Source organism: Mucor mucedo (genome assembly GCF_025094135.1).
Source record: "Mucor mucedo strain NRRL 3635 chromosome Unknown EV154scaffold_49, whole genome shotgun sequence".
NCBI lineage: Eukaryota > Fungi > Mucoromycota > Mucoromycetes > Mucorales > Mucoraceae > Mucor > Mucor mucedo.
Window position 1 is genome coordinate 231072 of NW_026252333.1, and position 25808 is coordinate 256879.

Below are 25808 nucleotides of genomic sequence, written 5' to 3' on the forward strand. Positions count from 1 at the left end.
CCAGTATCAAGTTATTTAACTTTCCGCAAGTAATGAATGTATTGATTTCTTTAGCTATAAAAATGCGCTAATAGATATAAGAAAGTAGTTAAAGTTCCTTACCGAGCAAAGAGCATTGGTCTGATCTTCACCGCAAAATTACGGTGAAGGTTAACAACGATTTTGGCCGTATCCGTGACGGATCTGGTCAATTTTTGGCTATTCTGTATCCTGGACGGGACATTTTTGAAAAATGACCGTATCCGTGACGGATCTGGTCAATTTTCGCTCATTCTGTATCCTGGACGGGGCAAGTTTATAAATTGACCGTATCCGTGACGGATCTGGTCAATTTTTTGTCATTCTGTATCCTGGACGGGGCAGGATTATAAATACCTATGTTGACGAAACGAAGACTGAAGATGTGATACATGCTCTCTGAGCCACGCTTTATTTTCCTTTATTGTTAATAAAATTGTTTTCCCTTTCTTCCCTATATCTTTCAAGCTAAGCTATATAATTCAATTTTTTTTTTTTTTTTTTTTGGGAGGGATAAACATACAGATAAATGATAATGAAATAATACTAATGGTTAACTAAAAAAGCGGTACCATGGGCGGGTATGTATCACATCTTCAGTCTTTGTTTCGTCAACATAGGTATTTGTTGTCGTGCCTAAACAGATCCCAGTTGACTCCACTTCGACTTCCGATGTGATACTTTTCTCCGTACAAAAAATTGAATTGTTTATGTGAGTGCTATCCGCAGATTGATTGTGAGGTTTGTAATAATAGTTTTCAAATGTGTTTGAGTTCAAGCTCCAGTGCGCGTGTTTCTTGACTGTTAAGATGGAATGTCCTTTTTCAACTGCTTTTGTACTTGAGGCTGATCGAATCGAATGTGCTTTATAAGTGTTGGTGTCTATTCCTGCTTCTTCCATTGCTGTTGTGATCCAATTTGCAACTGTAGATGGTCTTGTTGAAGTAGATTTCTTGTCTTCGCAGTCGACATAAGTAAGGAAGAGTGTATGATCTTCTTGTAATCCTCTTCGAAGGTGCTCGGTTTTTTCAAGAAAAAATGATGTCGTCCTTACTGGGCATAATTCTTCCTCCAATATCATACCTAATTTGCTGGTCTTAACTGTGCTTTCCTTTGGCATTCGTGAGTGAAGGTAAAGGTGCATTGAATCCGTTCTTTTTTCTTTTACAATTACATCTCGATGTTGCAAACGTCCGATATCAGATCTTGGGCGCCACATTGTTCCAATACAAAGAAGCAATACTGTTTTTAGCTGTAGTTTACCTAAGGGTAGTGTAGCAGTCGGTGATAAATGATTTTTTATGTATGTGACTAGAACATCGACATCCCACTGTTTCTAGTTGTTGAGTGGTTGGTATTTTAATATCAGTTTTCCTCTTTGCTGTAAAAAACTCTTTCACCATCGGTTGATCTGCTATTGGTGTTTCTTGTTGATGTATTATTGAGAAAACTGATGCTATCGATGATCTTAGGCTATTCAAATGGTTGGTACTGTATTTTGTATTTGCTTCTAAAAAATTCAAGACATTGAGTGTATTATATTCAAGTGGGTTGCACTTTGGATCTTGTGTTCCACACCAAGTTGTCCACAATTTCCATCCATTATCGTACATCTTATGGGTTGAATCTCTAGTCTTTTTGTTTAAAAATTTGATTGTGTTGATATCGAGTCCATCCTGTAACCTCCAGTTGTTGATAATAGCCAAGCGGCTAGTGACCATTTCTTGTTCAGTCTCCAAATAATTGGTGGTTGTAGATGTTGGAATCGTAGGATCATCGGGTACCAGTATTGACTTATCCAAAGTGGTGTGACCAGTACTACTCGCTTTAGTTTCTCCTCTTTTATTTTCCTCAATACCTGTGGAATCATCTTCCAAGGAGGGTAAGCATATAAGCCCTTCTTCGGCCATTCTTGTCTCATGGCATCCACTGCTTGTGCTTGGGGATCCGGTTGAAGTGACCAGTATCTCGGGAGTTGGTTGTTGTGATTTGCTGCGAATGCATCGATCGTCAATTTTCCCCATGTCCTTGTTATCGTTTCGAAGAATTTCTTCGGAATCTCGGTCTCGTAAAATGGTTTCCTGATTCTGCTTAATCGATCTGCCTTTGTATTCAATAGGCCCGGGATATGTTGATATATCACATTGACTTGATGTTGATTGCATATTTGTTGGATTTGTATAGCTAAGTCCTGTAAAAGAATTGACTGTGGTTCCTCCTGATTTCGTTGTATATTTCAAAGCTGTCTTGTTGTCTGAAAATATCTTTATTGTTGAGCCTTCTAATCTTGGTGCATGGTGTGTAGGCAATTAGAATTGTCTTCAGTTCTCGGACGTTTATAGAGTATGTTCTTTCTATCCTGCTCCAAAACCCCGCTTTTTCCATCATTGTTGAGCTGATGCCCCAACCTGAGTCCGAGGCGTCTACATATACGTTGATCTTCGGTGATAATGTGATCTTCTGTACTGGTAGACCGTTGTTCTTCTCCACAAATTTCTCCCACCAACTCAATTCCTCTATCGCTGCTGTTGAAAGTGTGCAAATCGCTTCCCAGTTGTGGCGTGATAGTGCCAAAGATCTCGCCAGATCCCTCTGTAAATATCTGATGTGGAGGAGAGCTTCCCCAATTGCTGGTATCATCGAGGTTATCTTTCCCAGAAGACCTGCCATCCACCGGCAGGACCTCATACGATGTATTCTCAATTGGCGTATCTTCTTCAATAGGTTCAAAATCTTCTGATTCGGTGTTGAAATTATCATTGTCTTTGAGTTGAATTGGAATCCGAGGAATTCCCGTATTTTCGAAGGTATTAGTATACTCTTTGTATAATTGATTATAAAGCCCAAATTTTCTAAATGTCTTCGTACTTGATTTGTGATTGTTAACATTTCTTCTTTCGACTTTGAGAGAATGCAGATGTCGTCCAAATAATAGATTAGGCGAATTCCTGATTTTCTTAATGGTTCTATTGCGTATTTCATGATCTTCGAGAAAACTCTGGGTGCTACACTTAGACCGAAGGCGAGCGATGTGTACTGGTAAACGATGCCTTCGTTTTCGAAACTTAGAAATCTTCTCGATTCTTGGTGGATTGGGATCACGACATAAGCGTCCTTGAGGTCTATTTTGCAAATGTAATCGTTGGGTTCCAATATCTCCCGGAGAGCAGGTACTCCCTCCATTTTGAAATGTTCCACTTGAAGATAACTGTTCAATTTCTGGCAATCCAATATTGGTCGTCTCTTGGTTTTCTCTTGAAGCGTGAAAAATTTCGACAGGTATTGGCGATTCTGTGAAGGTGATAGCTCGATGATCCCCCCATTTAAGAAAGTTGTTATCGCAGTGTTGATGTGTAACTGGTCCTCCGGAGTGTGATTCCTCTTTTGGATTGTCCACGGGATCGGTTGTTGTGCAAATTGTATCCGGTATCCATCTTTGATTACTGATAAAGGCCAATTGTGAGTTGTTATTGATTTCCATTGTTGAAAGAATTTGCTGAGGCGGCCCCCCGGAAGAATGCCGTCCAATGGGGCTTGATAGTGTTGTTGTGGTGATTGTGTTAGTTGTAGTTGAGTTGCTAGTGTTTGCTGTGGTGGTGGTGACGGTGGTACAGATGGTGTGATCTGTCTCACTGTTGATTGGTGTTGCTGTTGCTGCTGCTGCTGTTGTTGTTGTAGTTGTTTGCTGGAGCACCTGACTGTTGTGTGCTGTGGGAATAATTGTTGTTGAAGGTTGGGTTCCCACGTCCCCGTCCTCCATGGAAGTTTTTTGTTCCTCCTCTTCCATTAAATCCTCGTCCTCGATTGCCGTACCAAGTTGCATTCGATTGATATCCTCCACGACCTCGTCCACCTGAGGTGTTGTAGAGGGCTGCTTTGAGTATTCTATTCTGATAGTTGGCTTCATTATATATTTCGATAAATTCTTCACTAAAAGCTTCTCGTTTTGTTCCTTGCTTTGACTCCAAGTGTTGAACACTTTGTGGTAATCTAAGTGCTTTACTGGCGTATTCTCTAGCTTCTGTGTCATATTGTCGTCCTTGGACCCATGAGTGAACGGCGAGTCTTTTGGCGTTTTCCATTGCTTCTCCAAGAAGTTCGATAGCTTCCTGTGTAGAAATGTTTCCTGATTTGATCGTTTTGAGTTGTTCAAAGATTTCAGTTGCTGCTCTTCCGTGTAATTTACTTGTTTCTGCCCCTTTGTAATAGGCGGTGACAACTTGGGTAGTGTCAACCGTATATTGTTTGAGTTTTGGTAAGAGTGATTTGTTGATTTCTTCTGACCTAGTCCATTCTTCGTTGTGATATTTGCTGAGATCTCTTCTGTATCGTTTGAAATTTTCTTGATGTTGTTGTTGCGTAGTGTTGTCCAAAGTGGAAGTGATTTCCACCGGTAATTCTCGTTCTTCTCTGTTTCGTTCAGCGGTTGTTTGTTCTTCGAGTTTGAAACGTCTAAGTAATTCAAAAACTTCTTGTTCGGTGAATGTTCTCTGTTCATTATCTGATTGATAATATGACATATTTATTCCACGATGCGCGGCTTAGAAAGATATAGGGAAGAAAGGGAAAACAATTTTATTAACAATAAAGGAAAATAAAGCGTGGCTCAGAGAGCATGTATCACATCGGAAGTCGAAGTGGAGTCAACTGGGATCTGTTTAGGCACGACAACAAATTGACCGTATCCGTGACGGTGACGGTATGGTCAAAAATTGGCCGTGGCCGTGACGGAGACGGAATCATCAAAAATTGACCATATCCGTGACGGTGACGGTCAATCTATAAACTTGCCCCGTCCAGGATACAGAATGACAAAAAATTGACCAGATCCGTCACGGATACGGTCAATTTATAAACTTGCCCCGTCCAGGATACAGAATGATCGAAAATTGACCAGATCCGTCACGGATACGGCCAAAATCGTTGTTAACCTTCACCGTAATTTTGCGATGATTAAGACCGACTACAATGCCAAAATCGGTGACAATGCTGTCGAAGAACGTACCAGTGCTGCCGTAACCAGCCGTTGGAACACCATCAATCCCAGCGTGCAAAAGTTCACCGGCTGCTACGAAACTCTTTTGAGAAGTGTGCAGCAAAGTGGATCAAGTCCTCAGGATTTGGTAAGATGGCTATAGCTTAATTCTAGCAGAACTAAATTGTTATTTTACATAATAGGTCCATAAGGCGTATGCTCTATACAAAACGTCGACCAAAAACGGTGCTCCTTTTGTTTTGGAACACTGTTGGCAAATCTTATCCGCTGAGCCAAAGTGGGCCATGTACAACATGCCTAAGCCTGTTGTAACTAAGAGAAAAAACAATGGTAGTCTTGAAGTCATTGAAGACACTGAGGCGGGTTCTTCTTCTGGGGATGTAACACGCCCAATGGGGTGTAAAAAGCTGAAGGCACTCCAGCAGCGTGAGCGCCAAAACGAGGTAGGTGAAAGCATCGCCGCCCGTTTGAAGGATCTTCTGGAGTTGAACCAGAAGAAGTTACTTCAGAACAAGTTGGCTGTTCAAGTAACCAACAAGAAGATGAGGTTCGACAAGAGAGTTCGAGATGAAAGAATCATGTCGATGGATCTTTCGGTCATGACTGACCCTCGTAAGCGTGCGTACTTCGAGAAAAAACAGGAGAAAATCCTTTCTCAACCATCTGACGAATCGTCTGATGAAGAAGTAGAAGATGTGGTAGAAGATGTAGTAGAAGAAGTAGAAGAAGTAGAAGACGGATTAGAAGACTGATTGGAAGAAGACAAATAGAAACTTTTAAAAAATAAAAAATAAAATTGAAACAAAGTACTACATATTGCCCTGTCTTTGCCAGTGATGCTCGATCAAGTCTTTTTTCAACTGATTATGTGTATCACTATCTTTTAAAGCAACCAAACGGCTCACCAAAGCAGCAAAGGCTTCGGTATCATTCATATCAGGGTAAGCTTGTCCATGAAAAGAATGCATGTGGTAGTCTGTTCCAAGATCCTGACCACGTTCGTTTTCTACAATCTTATTATGTAATATGATACATGTTTGCATAATGGCCTTGAGATTGATAAAGTCCCAAAGTTTAGCAGGCCATTTAATAATAGCAAAACGTGCTTGAAGTACACCAAATGCACGTTCTACGTCTTTTCGCACACTTTCTTGTGCCTTAGCAAAACACTATTAAAGTCCAAGTAAATTAGTTTTTTATAAATTATCTTTGTTACTCTTGGTACCTTCTCTTTTTGCGACGTAGGCACTGCAATTGTCTTCACCAAAGTCGACCAAGTTGGGTAAATGCCATCTGCGAGAAAGTACCCCTTATCGTATCTATTGCCATTGACGAAGAACTCGACTTCAGGGGCAACACCATGTATCAAGGGGTCAAATACATGGGAACGATTGATGACATTGATATCGTTCAATGATCCCGGAAGACCAAAAAAGCAATGCCAGATCCAAAGGTCTTGGGAAGCAACAGCTTCGAGAATCAAAGTTGGCATTTTTTCTTTGCCGGTGTACATGCCATGCCAGGCAGTTGGACAATTTTTCCATGTCCAGTGCATACAATCAATTGACCCCAACATACCCGGAAATCCTCTCTCTTCATTGATTGCCAAAAGATTCTTGACATCCTCACTGTTGGGGGTTCTCAAATATTCCTCCCCATAGATTGCCACAATCGCATGGCAAAAGTGCTTCAATGACTCCATGGCTGTGGAATCAGCAAGTCTGATGTACTCATCAACGGAATCCGATGATACACCGTAAGCTAATTGACGCATAGCTGCTGTCACTTTCTGGATCGTTGAAAGTCCAGGCTTTCCAGCAGCATCCGGTTTTTGGGTGAAGTATTCATCCTTTAATCGAACTGCTTCGACAATTTCCAGAAACAGATCACGCTTCATTCTAAAACGACGACGAAACTGTTGGTCTGTATAAACAGGGTCATCGGAAAAGTAGTCGTTGAAAAGACGTTCATGCCCGGCAGCACGGTTTCTATTAACATAGCGGCGACCAGGAACGGATTAGTGTTCGGAATAAAGATCGAAACTCTCGAGCGAGCTTCGATCGTGTTCCAGTCGAAGCTCGCTCGGATGCGTTTTTTTGCAGCTCGAGCTCGCTCGAAGTTTCTTAAGCTCGGCTCGGTTGCGAATACGATAGCTCGAACTCGCTCGCCCTTTTTATTACACAAAGTGCACGTCAAAGTGATGTTAATTACAGAAAATCATGATAATAAAATTGTTATTTATTGAAATAGAAGTTGGAAAAAGAAAAAGAAAAGTTTTTTTTTTTTCACCAGCCTTAACACCAAATTCGGATAATTAAATCAAACTATTACTGCATCTATAATTATAATACATTTGGATTTGTGAACATGAAAGTTTAAATTAATTCTGCTACGTCATGTTACTATGGTTGCTGTAAAAAATTGGCTTAGTTGGGTATAGTGTGCAACACTGTTTCATTTTCTATGGTAAATGTGTTTGTTGGTTGTACAATTAAATAAAAGTCCAAAGCATTTTAATTGGAATTATTAGAGCATAAATAAAAAAAAATGGTAAAGGGAAGAAAAGATTAAAATCAAGGGGAAATGCCATCTGTAGTCTTTCAAGGACCTTAACTTTAAAGTGACTACTATCGACATTTTAGCCGAGCGAGCTTCGAGCGAGCATCGATCGAAGCTCGCTCGAACCCAAAAAAAGTGGCGCAAGCTCGAGTACAAAAACTCGGTTCGAGCTTCGTTCGAACTGGCGCAAGATCGGTGCAAGCTCGAAAAGTTCGAACACTAGAACGGATCCACCTCTCTTGGGTGTATCTTCGGTAAGTTGTATAAGATACTGAAGAGCTTCTTGGATAAGTTGATCTTCAATATCATTGTTGTCAATTATGTCAAAGTTATTACTCATTTTTGTAACAAAAAATTTAAAAAAGAACAGAAAAGAAAATAAAATCAGGAACGGGATTATAAATTTAGCTACAACCGTTGGGGTCGATCTGTTCTATTTTATTTTAACAGATGGAAAACAGTCCTATTTTACATTTGGAATTCAAAAACCGTTGGGGATGCTCTAAGAGCATCCCCAGCAGTGCCCGATAAAAAACTCTTAAGTTTGAGTTTTTTTTTTTAAATTCAGCAATAAAAGTTTTGTCAACCCCAGCAGTTTAAAAAAAAACTCTTAAATAACGGACCTCAAAAAAACTTAATTAATTAAATGTACCTGAAAAAAAAAAAGTGTCAAGATCTTTTTACTCAATCCCGAATTTTTTTAAGATGGAACAACTCGCAGCCATGGCACTCCTGAATCTCAGAAAGCGTGCAAATAATAATGTCCTTCATATACTGAACATCAAAAGACTTAAGGATGAAATGGACAGTCAGTCAACGACAGGTGGTTCAGTCAAAGGACGCAGAGTCATTGACAGAGACAGTGAATCCGGCTATCAACGTCTATTAAATGATTACTTTGTCGAAAACCCGGTTTACGGCGAAAAAGAATTTCGTCGTCGATTCAGAATGCGTAAGAATGTCTTTCTTCGAATTGTGGAAGCTATCACCGAGCATGATCCGTATTTCCAAAGAACGCCAAATGCTGCTGGAAAAATGGGTCTTCATCCTTTGCAGAAGGCTACTGCTGCATTACGTCAGCTATGCTACGGCGTCAGCGCTGATACGGTAGACGAGTATTTGCGTTTGGGTGAAAGTACTGCCTTGAAAAGTATGAAGAAATTCTGCGCTGCTGTCGTTGAGGTTTTTGGAGAGGAGTATCTTAGAAGACCCAACGAAGAAGATACCGAGAGACTCCTCGAAGAGAACAAAAAACGTGGATTCCCAGGTATGCTCGGGTCTCTCGATTGCATGCATTGGACTTGGAAAAACTGTCCAACAGCATACCATGGTCAGTATACCGGCAAGGAGAAGAAGCCGACATTGATTTTGGAAGCAGTGTCTTCGTATGACCTGTGGATCTGGCATGCCCATTTTGGCTTACCAGGTTCATTGAATGACATCAATGTTCTTGACAGATCAGATTTGTTCGATGAATATACGAACGGCAGCAGCGTGGATGTGAAGTTTGACGTCGGTGACCAGGAGTTTACCATGGGGTATTATCTTGCCGATGGGATATACCCCAACTTTGCCAATTTGGTAAAGACATTTTCTGTTCCAAAACCTGGTGCCGAGGCAGTAAATATCGTTTCTAAAATATTAAAATTTATATGCTAGCTATTAATCATGACTTCTTAAAATATAGAACTTCGCTAAACAACAAGAAGCATGCCGTAAGGATGTCGAGAGGGCTTTTGGCGTATTGCAGGCTCGATTTGCTATAATTAGTTGTCCTGCAAGATTGTGGAAAAGAAAAGATCTTGGTATGATCATGAAGGCGTGCATAATTATGCATAATATGATAGTCGAAGACGAGCGGGATGAGAGCGACACCCTTCCAAACAATTACTTTAAGTCTCATCCTGCCAATCCTTCTGATGCTGCAGACATTTCTCGCGATCCTTCGTTCTATAGCTTTTCTAGCTATTTAGAGCGCCACGGAAACATCATTGATGCATCTGAACATTTCAGATTGAAGAAGGCCTTGGTCGCGCATCTCTGGCATAGAAAAGGATATGGAATTGTTTAGACTTCACTTCTAAATAAAATTCACTCAAAAGTATAGGTCTATCTAGTTTTAAAAATATAAATAATTTTGAGAATGGAACAGAGGATTAAACATATTTATTGTTCACCATTAATATCTTCTGTACGAAGTATTTCGTTCTCAATCTCAGCTTCGAGGCGATCCAAAGCTTGTTTGCGACTAAGCTTATAGAAACGCAAAGTCTCTTCATCATCCTTGAACTTCTCCAAGTCAACGCTGAACAATCTCTCATCCAACAACTTTTGATTGACTGCCAAAAGCTTTTGGTTGACAGCCAATTTCTCCTGCTTAATGGCGTTCGCCATATCCATCTTCTTCATCATCTCAGAGTATTCGTCTGCTAGCTGTTGCTGGTTTGTTTCCCAGCTAACCAAGGAATCAGTGATCTTCTTGTCCATGGAAGCCTGGTTCTTGCTCTTTTTGCGTCCCTTAGGACGCGCAATGATGGATCCATCACTTTCACCATCTTCATCCTCAGCAATCACTGTTGAGGTCCCAACCTCAGTAGCAGCAGAGCTACCAGGAGCACAAGAAGCGGTAATCGTTCTCTTGGAACCTGCCTTCACCGCCTGTTTTCTCACGAGCTTGGCGTCTCTTCTTGCCATCTCATCATTCCACTTTGGACTACTACGAAGTACCAAAAAACAATCGTAAAAAGCGAAATGAACACGGTATTTTGTCTGAAACAAATTGAAAGCATCCCCCAACTATTTGTTAAATTATTTGAGTTAAACTACTATATCCCTTTATCGATAGTTATATGATACGTACTTCATCTGCAGCAGCATTACCGCTTTTTTTGCGTCGCTGGATTGCTGCGACACAGCCGCAGTACTTGCTGACAGCAGCAGAAATGTTCCCCCAATGGTTTTTGAAGGCCTTCTCGTTTCTTTCTGGCCAGTCGAGCTCACCCTCCGTCTTGAAGTCGTTCATAATCAACTTCCAGAACACTTCCGCCTTCATCAAATTACCATGGACTGCCTGCTCCGAGATGCGCAACCATGACTTGCACACCTGGACATTCTCCTCGTGTGTCCAGCGGAAACGCTTCAACTTGCTGGTATCGGAAGGACCAGCATCCTCATTGCCACTTTGCTCGTGGTCGTCAATTCCATGGACATTACCATCATCACTGGCATCGTTACTAGAATAGTTACCGTTGTCGAAGTCAGAATCGTTGTTATTGCTCATTTTTATTAAAAAAGGTTATAGAGATAAAAAGGGGTATTTTTTATTGATGTTTTTTTTTCCTCTAAAAAAACACTTCGGATTGGGAAAATTTATGGGAAATTTTGATTTCCCAAAGTTAAGGGTTTTTTATCGGGCACTGCTGGGGGTAAAAAACTTTTAATTTTCCCTTAATTAGCGGGCAAATCGACTTTTATCGGGCACTGCTGGGGATGCTCTAAGAAAAAATAAAAAATTCAGACTCAATTCCTTGTTTTGGCGGCGGTTTGAACATAACGTGGGTAGCTCCGCTTTAAAGGAATAAAAAAATAAGCAGAAGATATTACAATTGAACTTGAATTTTTCCCAATTTTTTACCATATCGGTCAATTTCTTACCATATCCGTCAATTTATTTCCTTTCTAAACAGCTTATTGGATATCCGCTGCACTTTACTTTTTTTTTTTGATAGTGCTCTGCGTATAAACTGTCATTTCACATGGCACAAAGCACTCTATTGTTCATTTTTATAGAAAATTATTAAACTATGAACTTCACCTTTTATAAAAAAAAACTTTGGATGCTCTCCGACCATTTAGCAGGTCCAGAAGTAATACATCTAAATTGATATGTTTTTTAGATTAAACGTAATGATAAGAACAATAACTCATAAGCCCAACATAGGACTACATGTTTACTAGACCAGCAATCAAATACTGTTTATTAAAAAGAGAAGTAATAAAAAAGGAAAGTAAAAAATAATTGGTACCTGAAGGATTTTCTTTTTTTTTCTATTTTTTTTTTTTTTCAGTTTCAGACAATCTTCCAATGTCAAAAAGTATAAATAGGATGCTGAAGTAAGCAAGCTTTTCTAGAAACACCTTTTCATTTTTTTTTCCGTTTTAGCCCATACATGTAAGTATTTTAATATCTATAACAGTGTATTTGGTATCTTTTACTAAAACGGTCTTTATAATAGCTTCAACAACCACGTATGACTCAGTCCACTGGAGTTGGTCGTGGACGTCCTAAAGGCAGTAAAAATAAGCAAAATAAGGTTTCAGATAGCTCTCAGTCTCGTTTAAGTTTTTTCTCAAACAGTATTAGAGCTCCTAATTCTGCTGTTACTGAAGAGGACACGGAAAAGGAAATTTCGGTTGATATCTCTCTCTCGTCCGTCACAGATGAACCACACCAGCGCAATAGTAATGCTGCTGACCAATTAACAGTCCTTGAGGTATGTAAACCTTATATCATTATTTGCTTTGTTGAGCCTTACTAACTTTAGTACTAGGATTTCTTATCGAATGAAAGAGCCATGGATGATTTTTTGGATAATGGTGATCCGGATAACGATGATGACGATAGCGTCAACCTATCTGATGATCCTAATGTATCTGTCGATGAGCCTGAGGAAGCTGAAGATGTTGACAAAGGCAGTTTCATTGACAGGTACTTGGGTGAAATCCAGACCGAACTGACACAAAAACGAGGCGAATGGCCTAAATGTTACAAGGAAGGGACTCTTTGGTATGAGTCCAAGTTACCATCATTTGCTTTGAGAAAACAGCTATCGCCTGAAGAGCTGTATAAACCCAGAGTATGCATTTGGCTTCCACATCTTCTTGCACTTTCGAGCCTTAAATGCCCAAAGTGTAATGAGGATTTAAGTGCTGATGGTTATACCAAAGATCCCAAGGCCCGTAGGATTATTGACTTTGATGAGTAAGTATCTTATCTAGTGTTCGAACTTTTTGAGCTTGCACCGATCTTGCGCCAGTTCGAACGAAGCTCGAACCGAGTTTTTGTACTCGAGCTTGCGCCACTTTTTTTGGGTTCGAGCGAGCTTCGATCGATGCTCGCTCGAAGCTCGCTCGGCTAAAATGTCGATAGTAGTCACTTTAAAGTTAAGGTCCTTGAAAGACTACAGATGGCATTTCCCCTTGATTTTAATCTTTTCTTCCCTTTACCATTTTTTTTTATTTATGCTCTAATAATTCCAATTAAAATGCTTTGGACTTTTATTTAATTGTACAACCAACAAACACATTTACCATAGAAAATGAAACAGTGTTGCACACTATACCCAACTAAGCCAATTTTTTACAGCAACCATAGTAACATGACGTAGCAGAATTAATTTAAACTTTCATGTTCACAAATCCAAATGTATTATAATTATAGATGCAGTAATAGTTTGATTTAATTATCCGAATTTGGTGTTAAGGCTGGTGAAAAAAAAAAAAAACTTTTCTTTTTCTTTTTCCAACTTCTATTTCAATAAATAACAATTTTATTATCATGATTTTCTGTAATTAACATCACTTTGACGTGCACTTTGTGTAATAAAAAGAGCGAGCGAGTTCGAGCTATCGTATTCGCAACCGAGCCGAGCTTAAGAAACTTCGAGCGAGCTCGAGCTGCAAAAAAACGCATCCGAGCGAGCTTCGACTGGAACACGATCGAAGCTCGCTCGAGAGTTTCGATCTTTATTCCGAACACTAATCTTATCGTAGATATAAACTAGTTAGTTCACAAATGCTGACGTTCTTTTAACTATGTGTAGCTGTTTCTACTTGATGACTTGCAACTATCGGTGCAGCAATAGAGTTAGTAAACATTCATTCAAAGGATATAATAAGGGAATCATAAAGCAGCTTAATGTTTTCCTTCAACACGAGTTTCATGCTGTCTTGACCCATAGATTAGGCTTATCGGTCAAGCTTTTCAATTTTATAAGACCTGCATTGCAAAATTCGAGTGGACCTTCTCGTATCAGCAAACTTCTACGAGAAATGCATACATTACGACATGATGTATTGCAACGTCAGTATCTTGATGCCGCTCTTTATCGGAAAAAAAATCCAACAATTGATTTTTTTGCGTCAAATAAAAAGGTGGAAGACTTTTCAAGATTTGATGACAAGTCCAAATATGCGGGTCATTTTCCGTCTGCTGGTTATCTCAGCTATGTATATACTAGTAGTATGCGGCTCTACAAGCACTACATGGATAAACAAATGGCTGTGTTGCCAGCAGAAATATTGAAAGGCGATCATTCTTTCAAGCTTCCTAAGAAAATTGGAAAAATGAATTCTGTATCTGTATTCAACGCTGTGTACACTGTCTGTAATGAATACGAGGAAATCTGTATGATGTACCTGACAGCGACAAAGGCTTTATCCCACCTGGTACAACCTTTCGAGCAATTTTACAGGTCTCGTTCCTTATATGGAAATCCAAAGCCCAAGATATTCTTTACAGACAATCCATTGGGTGATAAATCATTTTTGGAAAAGACAATCCCTTCGTTACTTTGTGGTACGTCTTCTGAAGTGACTTCTCCGATCCCTTGTTCTCCTCCTGTGCCTGATATCGACTTACCGGATTATATAGCTGTTCATGTTGTATCATCGTCCACTGATATAAACAGAATCAGCAGTACAATTCTCTCTGATGTTAGTATAGGTGAAGACGGCACTGGTGCACCCATTTACATCGGTTTTGATACAGAATGGCCTGTCTCTTCGGTTGGTGCTTCAACAAGAAAGCCTGTAGCTGTTATACAAATAGCCTATAATGACTGTGTATACATCATGCAGCTTTTCAGGTTTAAGAATAGCACCCTCCCGGCTCAGTTGATAACTCTTTTGGAAAGTGACCTCGTTATTAAACTTGGAAAAAATGTTAAGACTGATCTGAAGTATTTGATGAAAGATTACATCAAAGACTACAATGAAACTACCTCTGTTGAAAAGCAGTTCAAAGGTGGGCTGGATCTGGCTCACTTTTGCAAGAGTCGTGGTATCGTGAAAAGTGCTCAAGCCGGTTTAGCTAAACTTTGTGAAACCGTGCTTGCTAAGTCCTTACCTAAGCCTGAAAACGATAGAATAGGTGAACACTGGTCCAACGTCACCTTGACCACGTCTCATATCAAATATGCTGCTCTTGATGCATGGGTGGGTCTTGCTATTTTTCAAAAGCTCAAAAACGAACAAGTCATTAACGTGGAAATATAAACTGCAATCCCTGGCCTTTTTGTAAACGTTTTTCCCTCGTTTTCCTTGGTACCCTCTGCTTTTGGTCAAGTTGTTGATGATAATTTAAGGCTCCAGCATCTTAATTCGAATGGAATCCAAGCCAGAGACGATATCACTGTTGTTAATGTTTTATCAGTAAAGGCATCCGGTCTAATTACAACATTGTATAAAGACTCACTTGGAATGTTCAAATTTCTTAAAGATTTTGGTCCTACCCCTTTTTTGGTGGCTCTCGAAACCTCGTACCTGCGCACTGCTAAGGTTCCAACTGGTGATACTGCAGAAGAATCTGAAGTTGTTGTTGACACTACAGCACCCATTAATGTCGTTGTTGAAAGTACTAGCAACAAATACAGCGATGATGATGTTGATGACGACGGTGGTCCTGACTACGGCTTTGAATATGCTGGTAATACATCTGTTGTTATACCTGGCGATTCATCTTTTTTGGTGGCACTTTGCCAGTCGAATCTAACACCGATAGCACCAATACAGATGGCAATGCTCCTACCAGTAGAATTTTAAAAAATCTGTTTCATTTAATTGATTCAATTCCTATTAATTTGAAGCATGGTATGGCAAAAGAATTTGTCAGAAGATTGCGTGATGTTCTCTTTGTCCTGGATGAGAACGACAAATCTCTCGTGGTTAAATTCCTGGAAAGCCAAAATAAAACTTGGGAAGAGGAACTCTTGAGAAATCCCGAGTGGCTTCTTAAACGTGTTCGGCGTTATGTTCCACCGCCCAATGTTTTGCATCCTCGAGTCACTGAACTGTTCGATCTCTTCGGTGATTCCATTTGCTCTAATTCAGGTGCAAAGTTGTTCGACAAGCACTGTCAAAAGAAAGCCAAGTTAGCTCTACAAACGATCAAGGATGGATATGTCTCAGATCCCGTAGATGTTCCCTTGTACTATCTTTTACGTGTAGATAGTCATGGACTACCTGTCTATAGGTGTGCTCGTGGTACAAACAGTCTTGAAGGTGGTGTTCATATGAACATCAGTCGAAAATTCGGTTGTTACAACGCTGGTCCCGATTTGACCGATTGTGCTTTAGCCGATTATCGACTTCGCCATAATACGGATGTAAGTAGACAATGTTTTTCAATTCATTCATAAATATTTTATTGTTAAATGTATTTTTAGGTTGGCTCTCACAACAGATTTGGTGTTGTTCATAAAGGTCACTACTCTCGTTGGTTAAGCCAGTCAATTAATGTGTTGCGTAGACAGCTGGATTCGCCACCATTGTTAAATTACCACACGGCCTTTGGTAATTTATCTGACCTTGCCCCTTCTGGTCAAACGTTTGGCATTGGTCCTTTAGATCCTAAATCTTTAACAGATTTTGGTATGAGAGGAAATGTACAGTCTGATACGGCTTTATTCGCTCTAAATCATGAAAGTGATATTTCGTTGCCACCAATTAAGCTTATTAAACTGTACAAGAATCAGTATGAATGTCTTGCAATCCTACAATGCACTTTGTATGCTATCGTCCCAGTGCATACAAAAAAGGAGATGCAATTGTTTGATGAAATTATTCGTCAAAATCCAAAGATGGGCCTGAGCAAACATCAAGACTGGATAAAGTTTGCTCAAATGTGGTCTCCTTTTGCGAATGGTGTTGATGTGTTCTACAAGTCCCCAGAACACCTTAGACAATATAGTAACATTCTCAAAGACAGGACCCATTATTACAACAGCATAATTAAGAACAGTAACTTAGTTGCAAAGGCCCGAGAACTCGTACAGGTATCTAATTCGGAATCTCAGCCTTTAAATATTCCTGATCCTGTTCCTTTGGATAATCTTTATAATTTACAATCAAACATTGCGCAACCATTAATCCAAGAAACTCAAACGGTGTCTTCGGTGTCTATTGTTCCCCCTGTTAATTCGTATAACTACCCCATAACTGCCCCACCAACTGTAGTTTACAATAATACAAACAGTATACAGTGCGCGCCAAAAGTGTCCCAATGTTTTAATATTTTTCAAAGATGCTTTAATCAGTCGATCAGTTTCTACTATTTTTGGCTAGAATTTTGACTATAAGCTTATCAACCCTTTGGCAGCGTTATTTAAAAATTTAAAACTCCGTTTATAATAAAAATAAAATTACAAAATTCGGCCAAGTCAAAAATTTAATTGGGACACTTTTGGTGCGATTGAAATTTTTATTTATATGTGTCCTTAATCTAACACAATGATTGATCCAATAACCTTTGGCCCTTATAACTCCTTGACAACGTTTGTTTACGCTTAACAAATAAAGTCTAACTTCTTCAGGTGTGATTGCATACCATGTTTCAGTAATTCTTTCCTTGATCTCTTTTATTGAGGTAGGCGGCTTATCATAGTTACTATAAAGGCGTCGTTTTAGTAAGGACCAGACATTCTCAATTGGGTTTAGATCCGGAGATTGTGCCGGCCATACCATGTTTTCGAATTCTTGATTTTTAAGCCAGTCGGTGACTAACATAGACTTATGCTTCGGATCGTTATCGTGAACAAATACAACATCTTTTTGATTTAAATGATAATCCTCTAATGTTCTGAGAAGATCCTCTTGCAGAATAGTTTTGTATAGTTGCTTGTCCATATTACCGTCGATAAAGACTAAAAATCCAACACCTGACCATGTGATACAGCTCCAAACCATTACACTTCCACCGCCATGTTCTACAGTTTGCTGCACGTGTTGGGGTTTAAGCTGCGTATCCTTTCTTTTGTAGCACCAATGAATCCCATCGGACCCAAAAAGATTTATTTTGGTCTCATCTGACCAAACCACGTGTTTCCAATTGGTTTCTGTCTACGCAATATGACTTTTGGCAAAGGCTACTCGGTCAGCGATATTCTTTTTTCTTAGCAATGGTTTCTTCGGCTTCATTAATGGAACAATACCCCGTGATTTAAGTAAACGTCGAATGCTCGTTGCACTTAATGAGACTCCTAAGTCATTTGAAAGTATTCGAGACACCTTGGAAGCCGATTCAACTCCGCTTTTGGTCACTAGCTAAACGATATAGTCTATGTTTGTGCTGGTGACTTTGGGGGACGACTAATACGCGGCTTGCTCTTAAGACCCAGTGTCACCTGACTAATTCTGTTGATAGTACGTTTGCTGACTCCAGTTTTAGAAGCAGTCTCACGGGCACTGACACCATTAGACAAGCATTGTACTACATTGTTTCTCTTGGATTCTGAAATCTGTCGCATGTTTATGTCGAAAAATAATTTTACAAAAAACATTTTAAAAAAAATACTGTTAGAGGTTACTGAACAGCTAAGCTATTTATATGGTTTTTTAGAAAAAATTTTTATTCCGTTTTATGGCGTAGATAGCAAAAAAACAAACAAAAAATAAATCGCACCAAAAGTGTCCCAATGATGTAATTATGTTTCAGTCGTTGTAAATCATTTCCAAATAGAGCTAACAATTTTTTTATTTTTGGATATTACAGCTGACATGTGAAAGTACTTATGATGTAATTTTGAGGCCAAAACAACCATTAGTTTGTGTGATGTCATTATGAAAAGCCAAAAATTTAAAACATTGGGACACTTTTGGCGCGCACTGTACAATGGTCTAATCCACCTCCGCCTTTGAGGTATTACCATCCGGAACAATATTTCTCTGGTTATGTTAATCAGACTGGTTATGTTAATCAGACTGGTTACGTTAATCATATGCAGCCTAATCCACTACCCTGTTACAATTCTGCTAATGGCGCTGTGTTTCCTATTGATAATACGGTGTTAGTTAATAGCAGCAAAAGAACTTATGCTAATAATAACACTGCTATCAATACACCGGAGACAGTTTTTTCTGCAGTTGATTTGGAATCAAGCAATAGCAGTACTTGGTCAACTCAAAGATTTGATTATCTTGCTCCGAGAACCCCAAGAAAAAAATATACATCAACTAAAAGACAAAAGAAATAAAGTACTATGTCTGTTTGTAATAAATTATGTTTATAGTAAATATTGTACAGTTTAGATTTGATGTCAAGTAGGGTATTTTTTCTAGAAAAAAAAAAAAACTAAAAAGTGACACAAATTTTGTCGGAGCGCGCCTGCGGCGCACTCCAATTAAATTTGAAATTTATTCGGACCACCCCGTGGTATGTATATACGGCCTTTTTGGCAACGCCGTACGGGTTGATTATTTTCTACAGCAACTGATTCATCAGTCTTGTAAATGACAGATTCAAGGCACTCTCCTATTTTTCTTTTTCTTTTTCTTTTTCTTTTTTTTTTTACATATTGTTAGTTATTGCCGAAACGCAGCCAAAAAAATCGCCTTTTTTGTACCAATTTGTAACCATCCTCTACCTTTTATGGGAATATTCACGATAAATTCAAAAAAAAATCAGAAAAATTTTTAAAGAAAATCAAAATGTTCAAACACTATCATAAATAATAACGTTTTTTGTTCATGAGAATTACTTCTTCTTTTTGCATATTCGTTCAATATATCAATAACTACCTTCTGTAAAAATTTGTAACGAAACAACGTACCAGAAGTATTTTATTTTTATTTTTTTATGAATTATTTTAATTATTTTTAATTATTTTTTATTTTTCACATATTAGGGAATATGTACTACAGTACCTTTCTTTATTTGTATTTATTCAAATAAAATCAGTCATTGGTCAACTTTTTTTTTCTCTATGTATTACTAAAAAACGGGGAGCAAAAAAAAATTATCTCGTTCATTGTATCTGATGTATTAAGAGACAATAATTTTTTTTCCTGATTCAAATATTCTACAAATATCAAAACTTGATTTTAAGTGCTTTTTTCCTTGCTCGTGCTTTAATTATTTAAAAATTGAAGGCGAATAACTTTTAAAACTTTGCGCTCAACCCTCAGACCCCAATCATTGGAGTATTTAATAGATGTCTCAACGTAAAACATTTAACTGTGTTAAATAGATTCCAATCAAGAAATTATATTCAATTCAATCTGTCTGCTGAAAAATTATCGATTTGGTGATCGAAAGTTATTTTTTATTGTACTGCCGTCTGTAATTTAAATTCAAGTTTGTCCGTATCATCAGTAATAATCAAGCTAACATTCATTTCCTCCTTAATTGTTTTTCAGCTAGAATACATTCATAGGGTATCTTTGGCGTTTTCCTATTGCTACAATTAAAGAGGTATTAATTTTATTCTGAAAGTTTATTTCCTTAAATATTATGGCGTGGTACACTTATGGTCCGGGTTATTCTCTACTTCACTTCGTAACATAAAATTACCTGATTATTTTTTTATGGCCAATAGGGATTTTAGAAACTCACTGCTTGTTGTACAAACTTTTTTTATTATCGCTTATAAATTAAGATGTGCCTGAAAAATAGCTTGTGTCTGTGACAATTTTTATGTATCTCTTGGGGTTTTTCACTTGACAGTTGTTAATACCTATTCTTTATGTGCCTAGGTGAAATGATAAAGTAGCAATTGTGATTTTGTTTTTTAAATTTTACATGATACTCCGTCGCTTAGTTCTTCAGATCCATTTTTATCGATATCATCCAAACGGTTCAACAGTCCCAATACCATGGAATATACAACTTAAAAAATAGAAGACATTATAACTTCAGTCTTGTCTTCTTGACTAGCAGGCTTTCCATATTTTTATTGAAAAAGAAGTACGCATTTGGATCCACTGCCTGTTTAGCTTTTTTTATATTAAACGTACTGATAATGTTTAAGCTGTGTCAAAATGTTAATTTTTATAGCTTGAAATAACAAATTACAGCTGTGGTACCAATTGCAATCAAAATACAAATTTAAAAAAGGCAAGCTTATAACTAGCAATATACTTTTAATGCTAGCAATACATCATGGTTATGATACAAAAATTGCTTGTAATGAATCTTACCAACTCTTATCAACTCTTATCAACATTTTCTTGGTTAAATTATGATCTTTTTTCAGAAGATGTTCCTTTTTTAAACCCACACCCCCTAGACGCTTGATAATTCATGCTCCCGAGCAAAAAAAAAAAAAGATGGTGAACATGTAGCAATGCTAGAGATGCTAAATCGGTTTGCCGAAACAAATATAGTTATTATGATTAATAGCAGAAGTATGCTGATTATTGTCACTTGGCTAATTACTGTCTATAATCTTATCAATGTAATACTTATATATATATATATTCAAAGGTATGTTATATATACAAGTTTTATTTTTGAATCAGGCATAAGCCATTAGTTTTTTTTTTTTTTTTTTTTTTTTTTGCGTTACAAAATTAGATAATGTTTATGTGGCGCATAATTTTGTTGTAAGTATAACATCATAGTTTGTCAATCCATTTTTTTTGGAATAGAAGAAAAGAAAGTATGTATTGTTCCTTGGTTTTCATTATGAGCCGACTTTGATGGACGCCCTCTTCCCCTTCTTGGTTTTTCTGGTAAGTCAACTTGCTCAGCTGAAATAGCTTTTTTAGGTCTTCCTCTTCCTCGCATTTCGACAGCATTTCGAACTATGGTTCTTTCATCATTAATTGTTTCAGTTGACTTTATTCGTTTTCCCTATTGATAAGAATGTAAGTATCGATAATTGCTTTAGACTGTTGTATTCTACAAACTTACAACGTCTTCTTGGCTGTTCGGATCAAAAGATCTACTCATTCGTTTTCTGGAATTTGACCCTCCGCTTTCTTGACTGTACACAGAAACTGAAGTAACTATTTATAAAGATAATTTGGTAACTGACAATTTGAATAACCAGCATTTTATTCAGGTAAATGTAAAGGGGAATCTTACTAGCACTTTCAGCATCTGAATTTATACTGTTTTCGTTTTCATTCTGGTGATTATCCGATGTCATAGATATATCAGACATTATCGATGGCTCTCTACGTCAAAATAACATATGATTGTCAAATCTTACTGAAGGAGTTAAATATATTGAATGATACATCATACCTAAAGTCACTGTTTCCTAAGGTTTCCATATTTACTCTGAAATCCATCTTTTGTTTCCCCTTGCTGTTTTCTTTGGAAATCGTATTGTCGTCATCCAATGTCATTCCCCTAAAACTTTGCATACAAGGCGAGTCCGAAAAACTATCCTGTCTAACCAAAACTTTGAAATGTACGGATGAATAATTATGTAAACAGTTTTCTCATTAAAAATGAGGTGCTTTATTTATAATTTTTTAATACTTACAGTTGAATGCTCTTGAAGATTCGGCCTCAGTGAAATTAGATGCTATTCTATTAACAGTATTCTTGGGTGCTTTCTCTACGGTTTTAGCGGGTGTTATTTCAGAGGTTCGGTTTGACGCTGTTATTGTTTGATTGGAGCAATCACTATCGTCTAAATGTTTTTTGATGAAGGTTAAAAATAAAAATATACGTATTAACACAGGGCTCAAGTTTTTGTAAATATATGTGGATATGTATTATTATTGGTCACCTCCAGAATCTTCACCGTAATTGTGATCAGAAGCTTCTTCAAGTTCAGAATCCAGTTCGATAATGTCCCTGTTATTTTTTTGTATGTGATCTGCTAATAGTCCCTTCTCATTATTTAATTCAGTCATCACATTTTCTACAAAAATTTCATCTTCTGTCAATGGCTTTTCAATGGGTCCTTTTAAATTTGTCGACTGCAAAGAAGCAGCAGTGGATTCCGAAAATCTTCGTGCATTGTCATAGTTATAATTTTCTGGGAAAAATGGTTCATTTTCATCATCATCTTCATCGAAATTCTGGTTATTTGTCCTGCTTTTTGTATTGCTGTTGGTTGTATTTTCTTCAATTTCGTCTTCGTCATCATGAACTTTGCCTGATCTTCTCTGATCCCTTTCAAGAATTTCTAATTCAAAATCATCTGATAAAATGCAACATTAGAAGTTTAATTAAATTTTGTGCAGACACTATTTTAACTAAATTTTACCAAGCTCTTCATCCACTGTATTAGAAGCGTAAAATTCAGGGCCATTCGTAAAATCTTGATTGAGTGACAGATTTACATAAAAATATCCTTCTCTAACACCTTTGGTAATTTGTACGGGGCCTATGTCTGGATGAACCATATCTTTCAAAGTCTCTGTAACCAATGGAATACATGGCATTATTCTTAGTGCAATAACTGCCAAATGAAATTTCTCTTCTACAGCCCTTCCTAAAAACCCAGAAACCGTTGGTTGCTGGTCCATGTTGCCAGTTGCAACCATGAGAATGGGATCCTTTTTTTCCTTTAAATATTTGATATCCCATGAAGAATTATAAGCTTTGAAAGAGTCCTCTATTACATTTTTTGGTCCGATCACCTTTACACTGTAACGTCTTTTTAGATACGTAAGCGGAAAAAAACTTGGTCAGTTTTAAACCAAGTTTATAATGTTTAATTAAACACCCAAAGTTTTATACATTACCCAAAGTATGCTTCATAAAGCAAAAAATAAACGTTCCCCTTCTCTTCATCCACTCGCAATGTATGGGGAAACAGGAGCCCTACAAACGTGGAAACAATGGATTGCATATTTTAAAAATTATATTGTAGCTGTTTTTTCCTTTGTCAATACATGTGTGTTATATAATACGTAAAGGTCTATGGTCAATTGCATTGTATTACATGCGTGTTTATTGTGTAAGGTTTTTATTGAGCTTCCGTACACGTGCGTTTAGAATTAAATTTTTATTGTCATCACCAGATACTTCCAACATCTTTCATGATGCCGGATACAAACAATTTAATTCTGTAAGTCCACAACTTTGTCATCATCACATGTTTTTTTTTTTTGAAAATCCAATTTTTCAAAAATGACTGCTAACTATTTGCATAAAATAATAGTATGATAGATTGATAATGATATCAGGTTTTTTATTGTCATAATAGAAATGAGTTTAGGGTCCATAAATAAAATGTCAGGCAACTTTTTTTTTCTTCGACACCACCTCTGCTGTACGTATAGAAAGTTTTCACCATTCTGTGTTATTCCGCTTTCATTAGAATTATATATAAACCAATACCGAAGTCGATTTTTTTTGGCAACATAATTGTGCTATAACAGTGACACGGTACTGTTGTAATATATATGTGTAGCACATGCATTGAATGCATTTGTGTAATGTTTATTGTATTATAGGCTATTTGAGACTTTGTGATACCTTATTTTTAATAAAAAAAACCCAACATGCTCGGACCATGCAATATATGCAATTTGGTCCTTATTGGTTTTAAACTAAATCCTGCAAACTTTAGAAGACATATTTCTGTATTATTAAACAAAATAGAGAAGAGAAAATTTATATTCTGAACTACTGTTTGACAGAATATATTGTACCTGACACATAGGACACCAACGTACGCATATGTGTTTGACTGATTGACAATATCATCTGATGCGATTCCCGTGGTTTTATCAATTCTTAATCTATTATACATAATTCATGAGTTACATCATCGATTCTCGTGAATTTTGTATTTTATTTGCGATAATTTCGATTAATGGAATAACTTTCCATATTTATAAAATGCTTACGGGTATATAAGCAAGTATACTTAAGAAAAATTGAACCATATTATTTTTATAACTAATTACAAATTTACAACATGCTTCTTGGAGAACTCACCGATTGCACTATTACCAGTGCTCCCACATTTCGAGTAACAGCTCGAAACGTTATGTTAGAGGCCAAAGCCATTGACTCTGGCATGAGAGTCAAGCTTTATGTGTCGAATCCTGCGATGATTTACTATTTCATCCGGTACTGTGATGTAGGAAGCCGCCACCACCTGACAGGTAAATATTCTAAATGTTTCTATTATCCTAACAAATCTAACACTTCTATATAGGCCCATTGAACGTGACAGCGTACACGTTTGATGATAGCACAAGGGCTTTTTAAAGTATTCGTTTGAGTGTCGATAGTGCCCGACCTCTTCCCACCTTGGATGTTGATGGAAACATCATCGGCACAACAGCCACAAAAATTCGAGTCCGTGATTTGGAGAAAAATCACAAGTTCCTGAAGCTCAAGTACATTTTGTGCAAGTACGTTTTTGAGAACATTTACAACGAGGACATGGTGATGGGCAAGGGGTTGAATGTTGAAGCATTCGCCACTCAGTTAAATACCTCTTATGAGAAGCTTGGTGAGTTTTTTTTTTTGATTATATACAAGTTATTATGTAGCTAATTTTGCCACTTCATTTTATGATAGTATCTGAAGGGTTGATAATGTCCAATTACAACCCGGTTACTGTTGTGGAGTCGGTGACACGTCCAACAACTGACCCCAACACTAACCGCCCTGTTCCTCGTGTGATTAAGAGTACGTATTCGTACAATGAGAGTGTTCGTCGTTTGGAGGATTGGGCCAACCCAAACCTCTCTCTCAGAAATCTGCTAAATGATCACATGCCGTTCTCTGTTGAGATCTTTGTCGTCCCCGCCAGCTCCCGAACTATCGATGATGAAGAAGAAATGGAGAACTAGTTTTTTTTGTCTCCTTGGTAGTTTTGCTTCTTTTCTTCTTGCTTGTCCCTTTCGTGATTGCGTTTTCTTTTCTTTTGCGTTTGCTTTTTTTTTAAAAAACGTTATTTAATACCTTCTCCCGCTTCCCCCTCTCCCGCTATTCCAATAATAAATATCATTTTTTTATAATGTCGACTTGTTTTTTAAAATGGCATTGTATTTTTTTTGTAATCTCAGGTGAAAAAGCCATGCGCTTTTTTTGTTCACTTGGATCACGTTGTCCATTATTTCACAAAGTAAAATCTATTTTTTTAAAATGGAAACAAAAATGAAAATCAAAAAGAATCACATCTGAAAATTATTGTAGTGGTGCTATTGAATTAAAAATATAGTTAAAGAACGTGTTTAAAAACGAATATAAATACTGTTCCTATAAACACAGGTAATGACTTCAACAATATATTAAACTATCATGTTTTTCTCTTGGAGA

General features: G+C 37.5%; 3 protein-coding genes across 3 annotated transcripts; 2 read left to right on the forward strand and 1 right to left on the reverse strand.

Annotated features, from left to right (window-relative positions):
* Positions 1 to 21402: 21402 nt before the first annotated feature.
* Positions 21403 to 22194, forward strand: EV154DRAFT_510140 (uncharacterized protein). Its single transcript, XM_051601677.1, has 4 exons — positions 21403 to 21433; positions 21509 to 21570; positions 21631 to 21984; positions 22078 to 22194. Exons 3-4 carry the CDS (start codon positions 21738 to 21740, stop codon positions 22188 to 22190), a joined length of 360 nt encoding a protein of 119 aa, XP_051457377.1. The 5' UTR covers positions 21403 to 21433; positions 21509 to 21570; positions 21631 to 21737; the 3' UTR covers positions 22191 to 22194.
* A 586-nt stretch (positions 22195 to 22780) lies between these two features.
* EV154DRAFT_421201 (uncharacterized protein) lies at positions 22781 to 23379 on the reverse strand (the record flags this gene model as incomplete). Its single annotated transcript, XM_051596002.1, has 2 exons — positions 22781 to 23174; positions 23273 to 23379. The coding sequence occupies 2 exons, from the start codon at positions 23377 to 23379 to the stop codon at positions 22781 to 22783; spliced, it is 501 nt and encodes a 166-aa protein (XP_051457378.1).
* Positions 23380 to 24436: 1057 nt separating this feature from the next.
* On the forward strand, positions 24437 to 25511 carry EV154DRAFT_510142 (uncharacterized protein). The gene is made up of 4 exons (XM_051601678.1): positions 24437 to 24643; positions 24697 to 24721; positions 24752 to 24996; positions 25065 to 25511. The coding sequence occupies exons 1-4, from the start codon at positions 24454 to 24456 to the stop codon at positions 25337 to 25339; spliced, it is 735 nt and encodes a 244-aa protein (XP_051457379.1). The 5' UTR covers positions 24437 to 24453; the 3' UTR covers positions 25340 to 25511.
* The last annotated feature ends 297 nt before the right edge of the window (positions 25512 to 25808 follow it).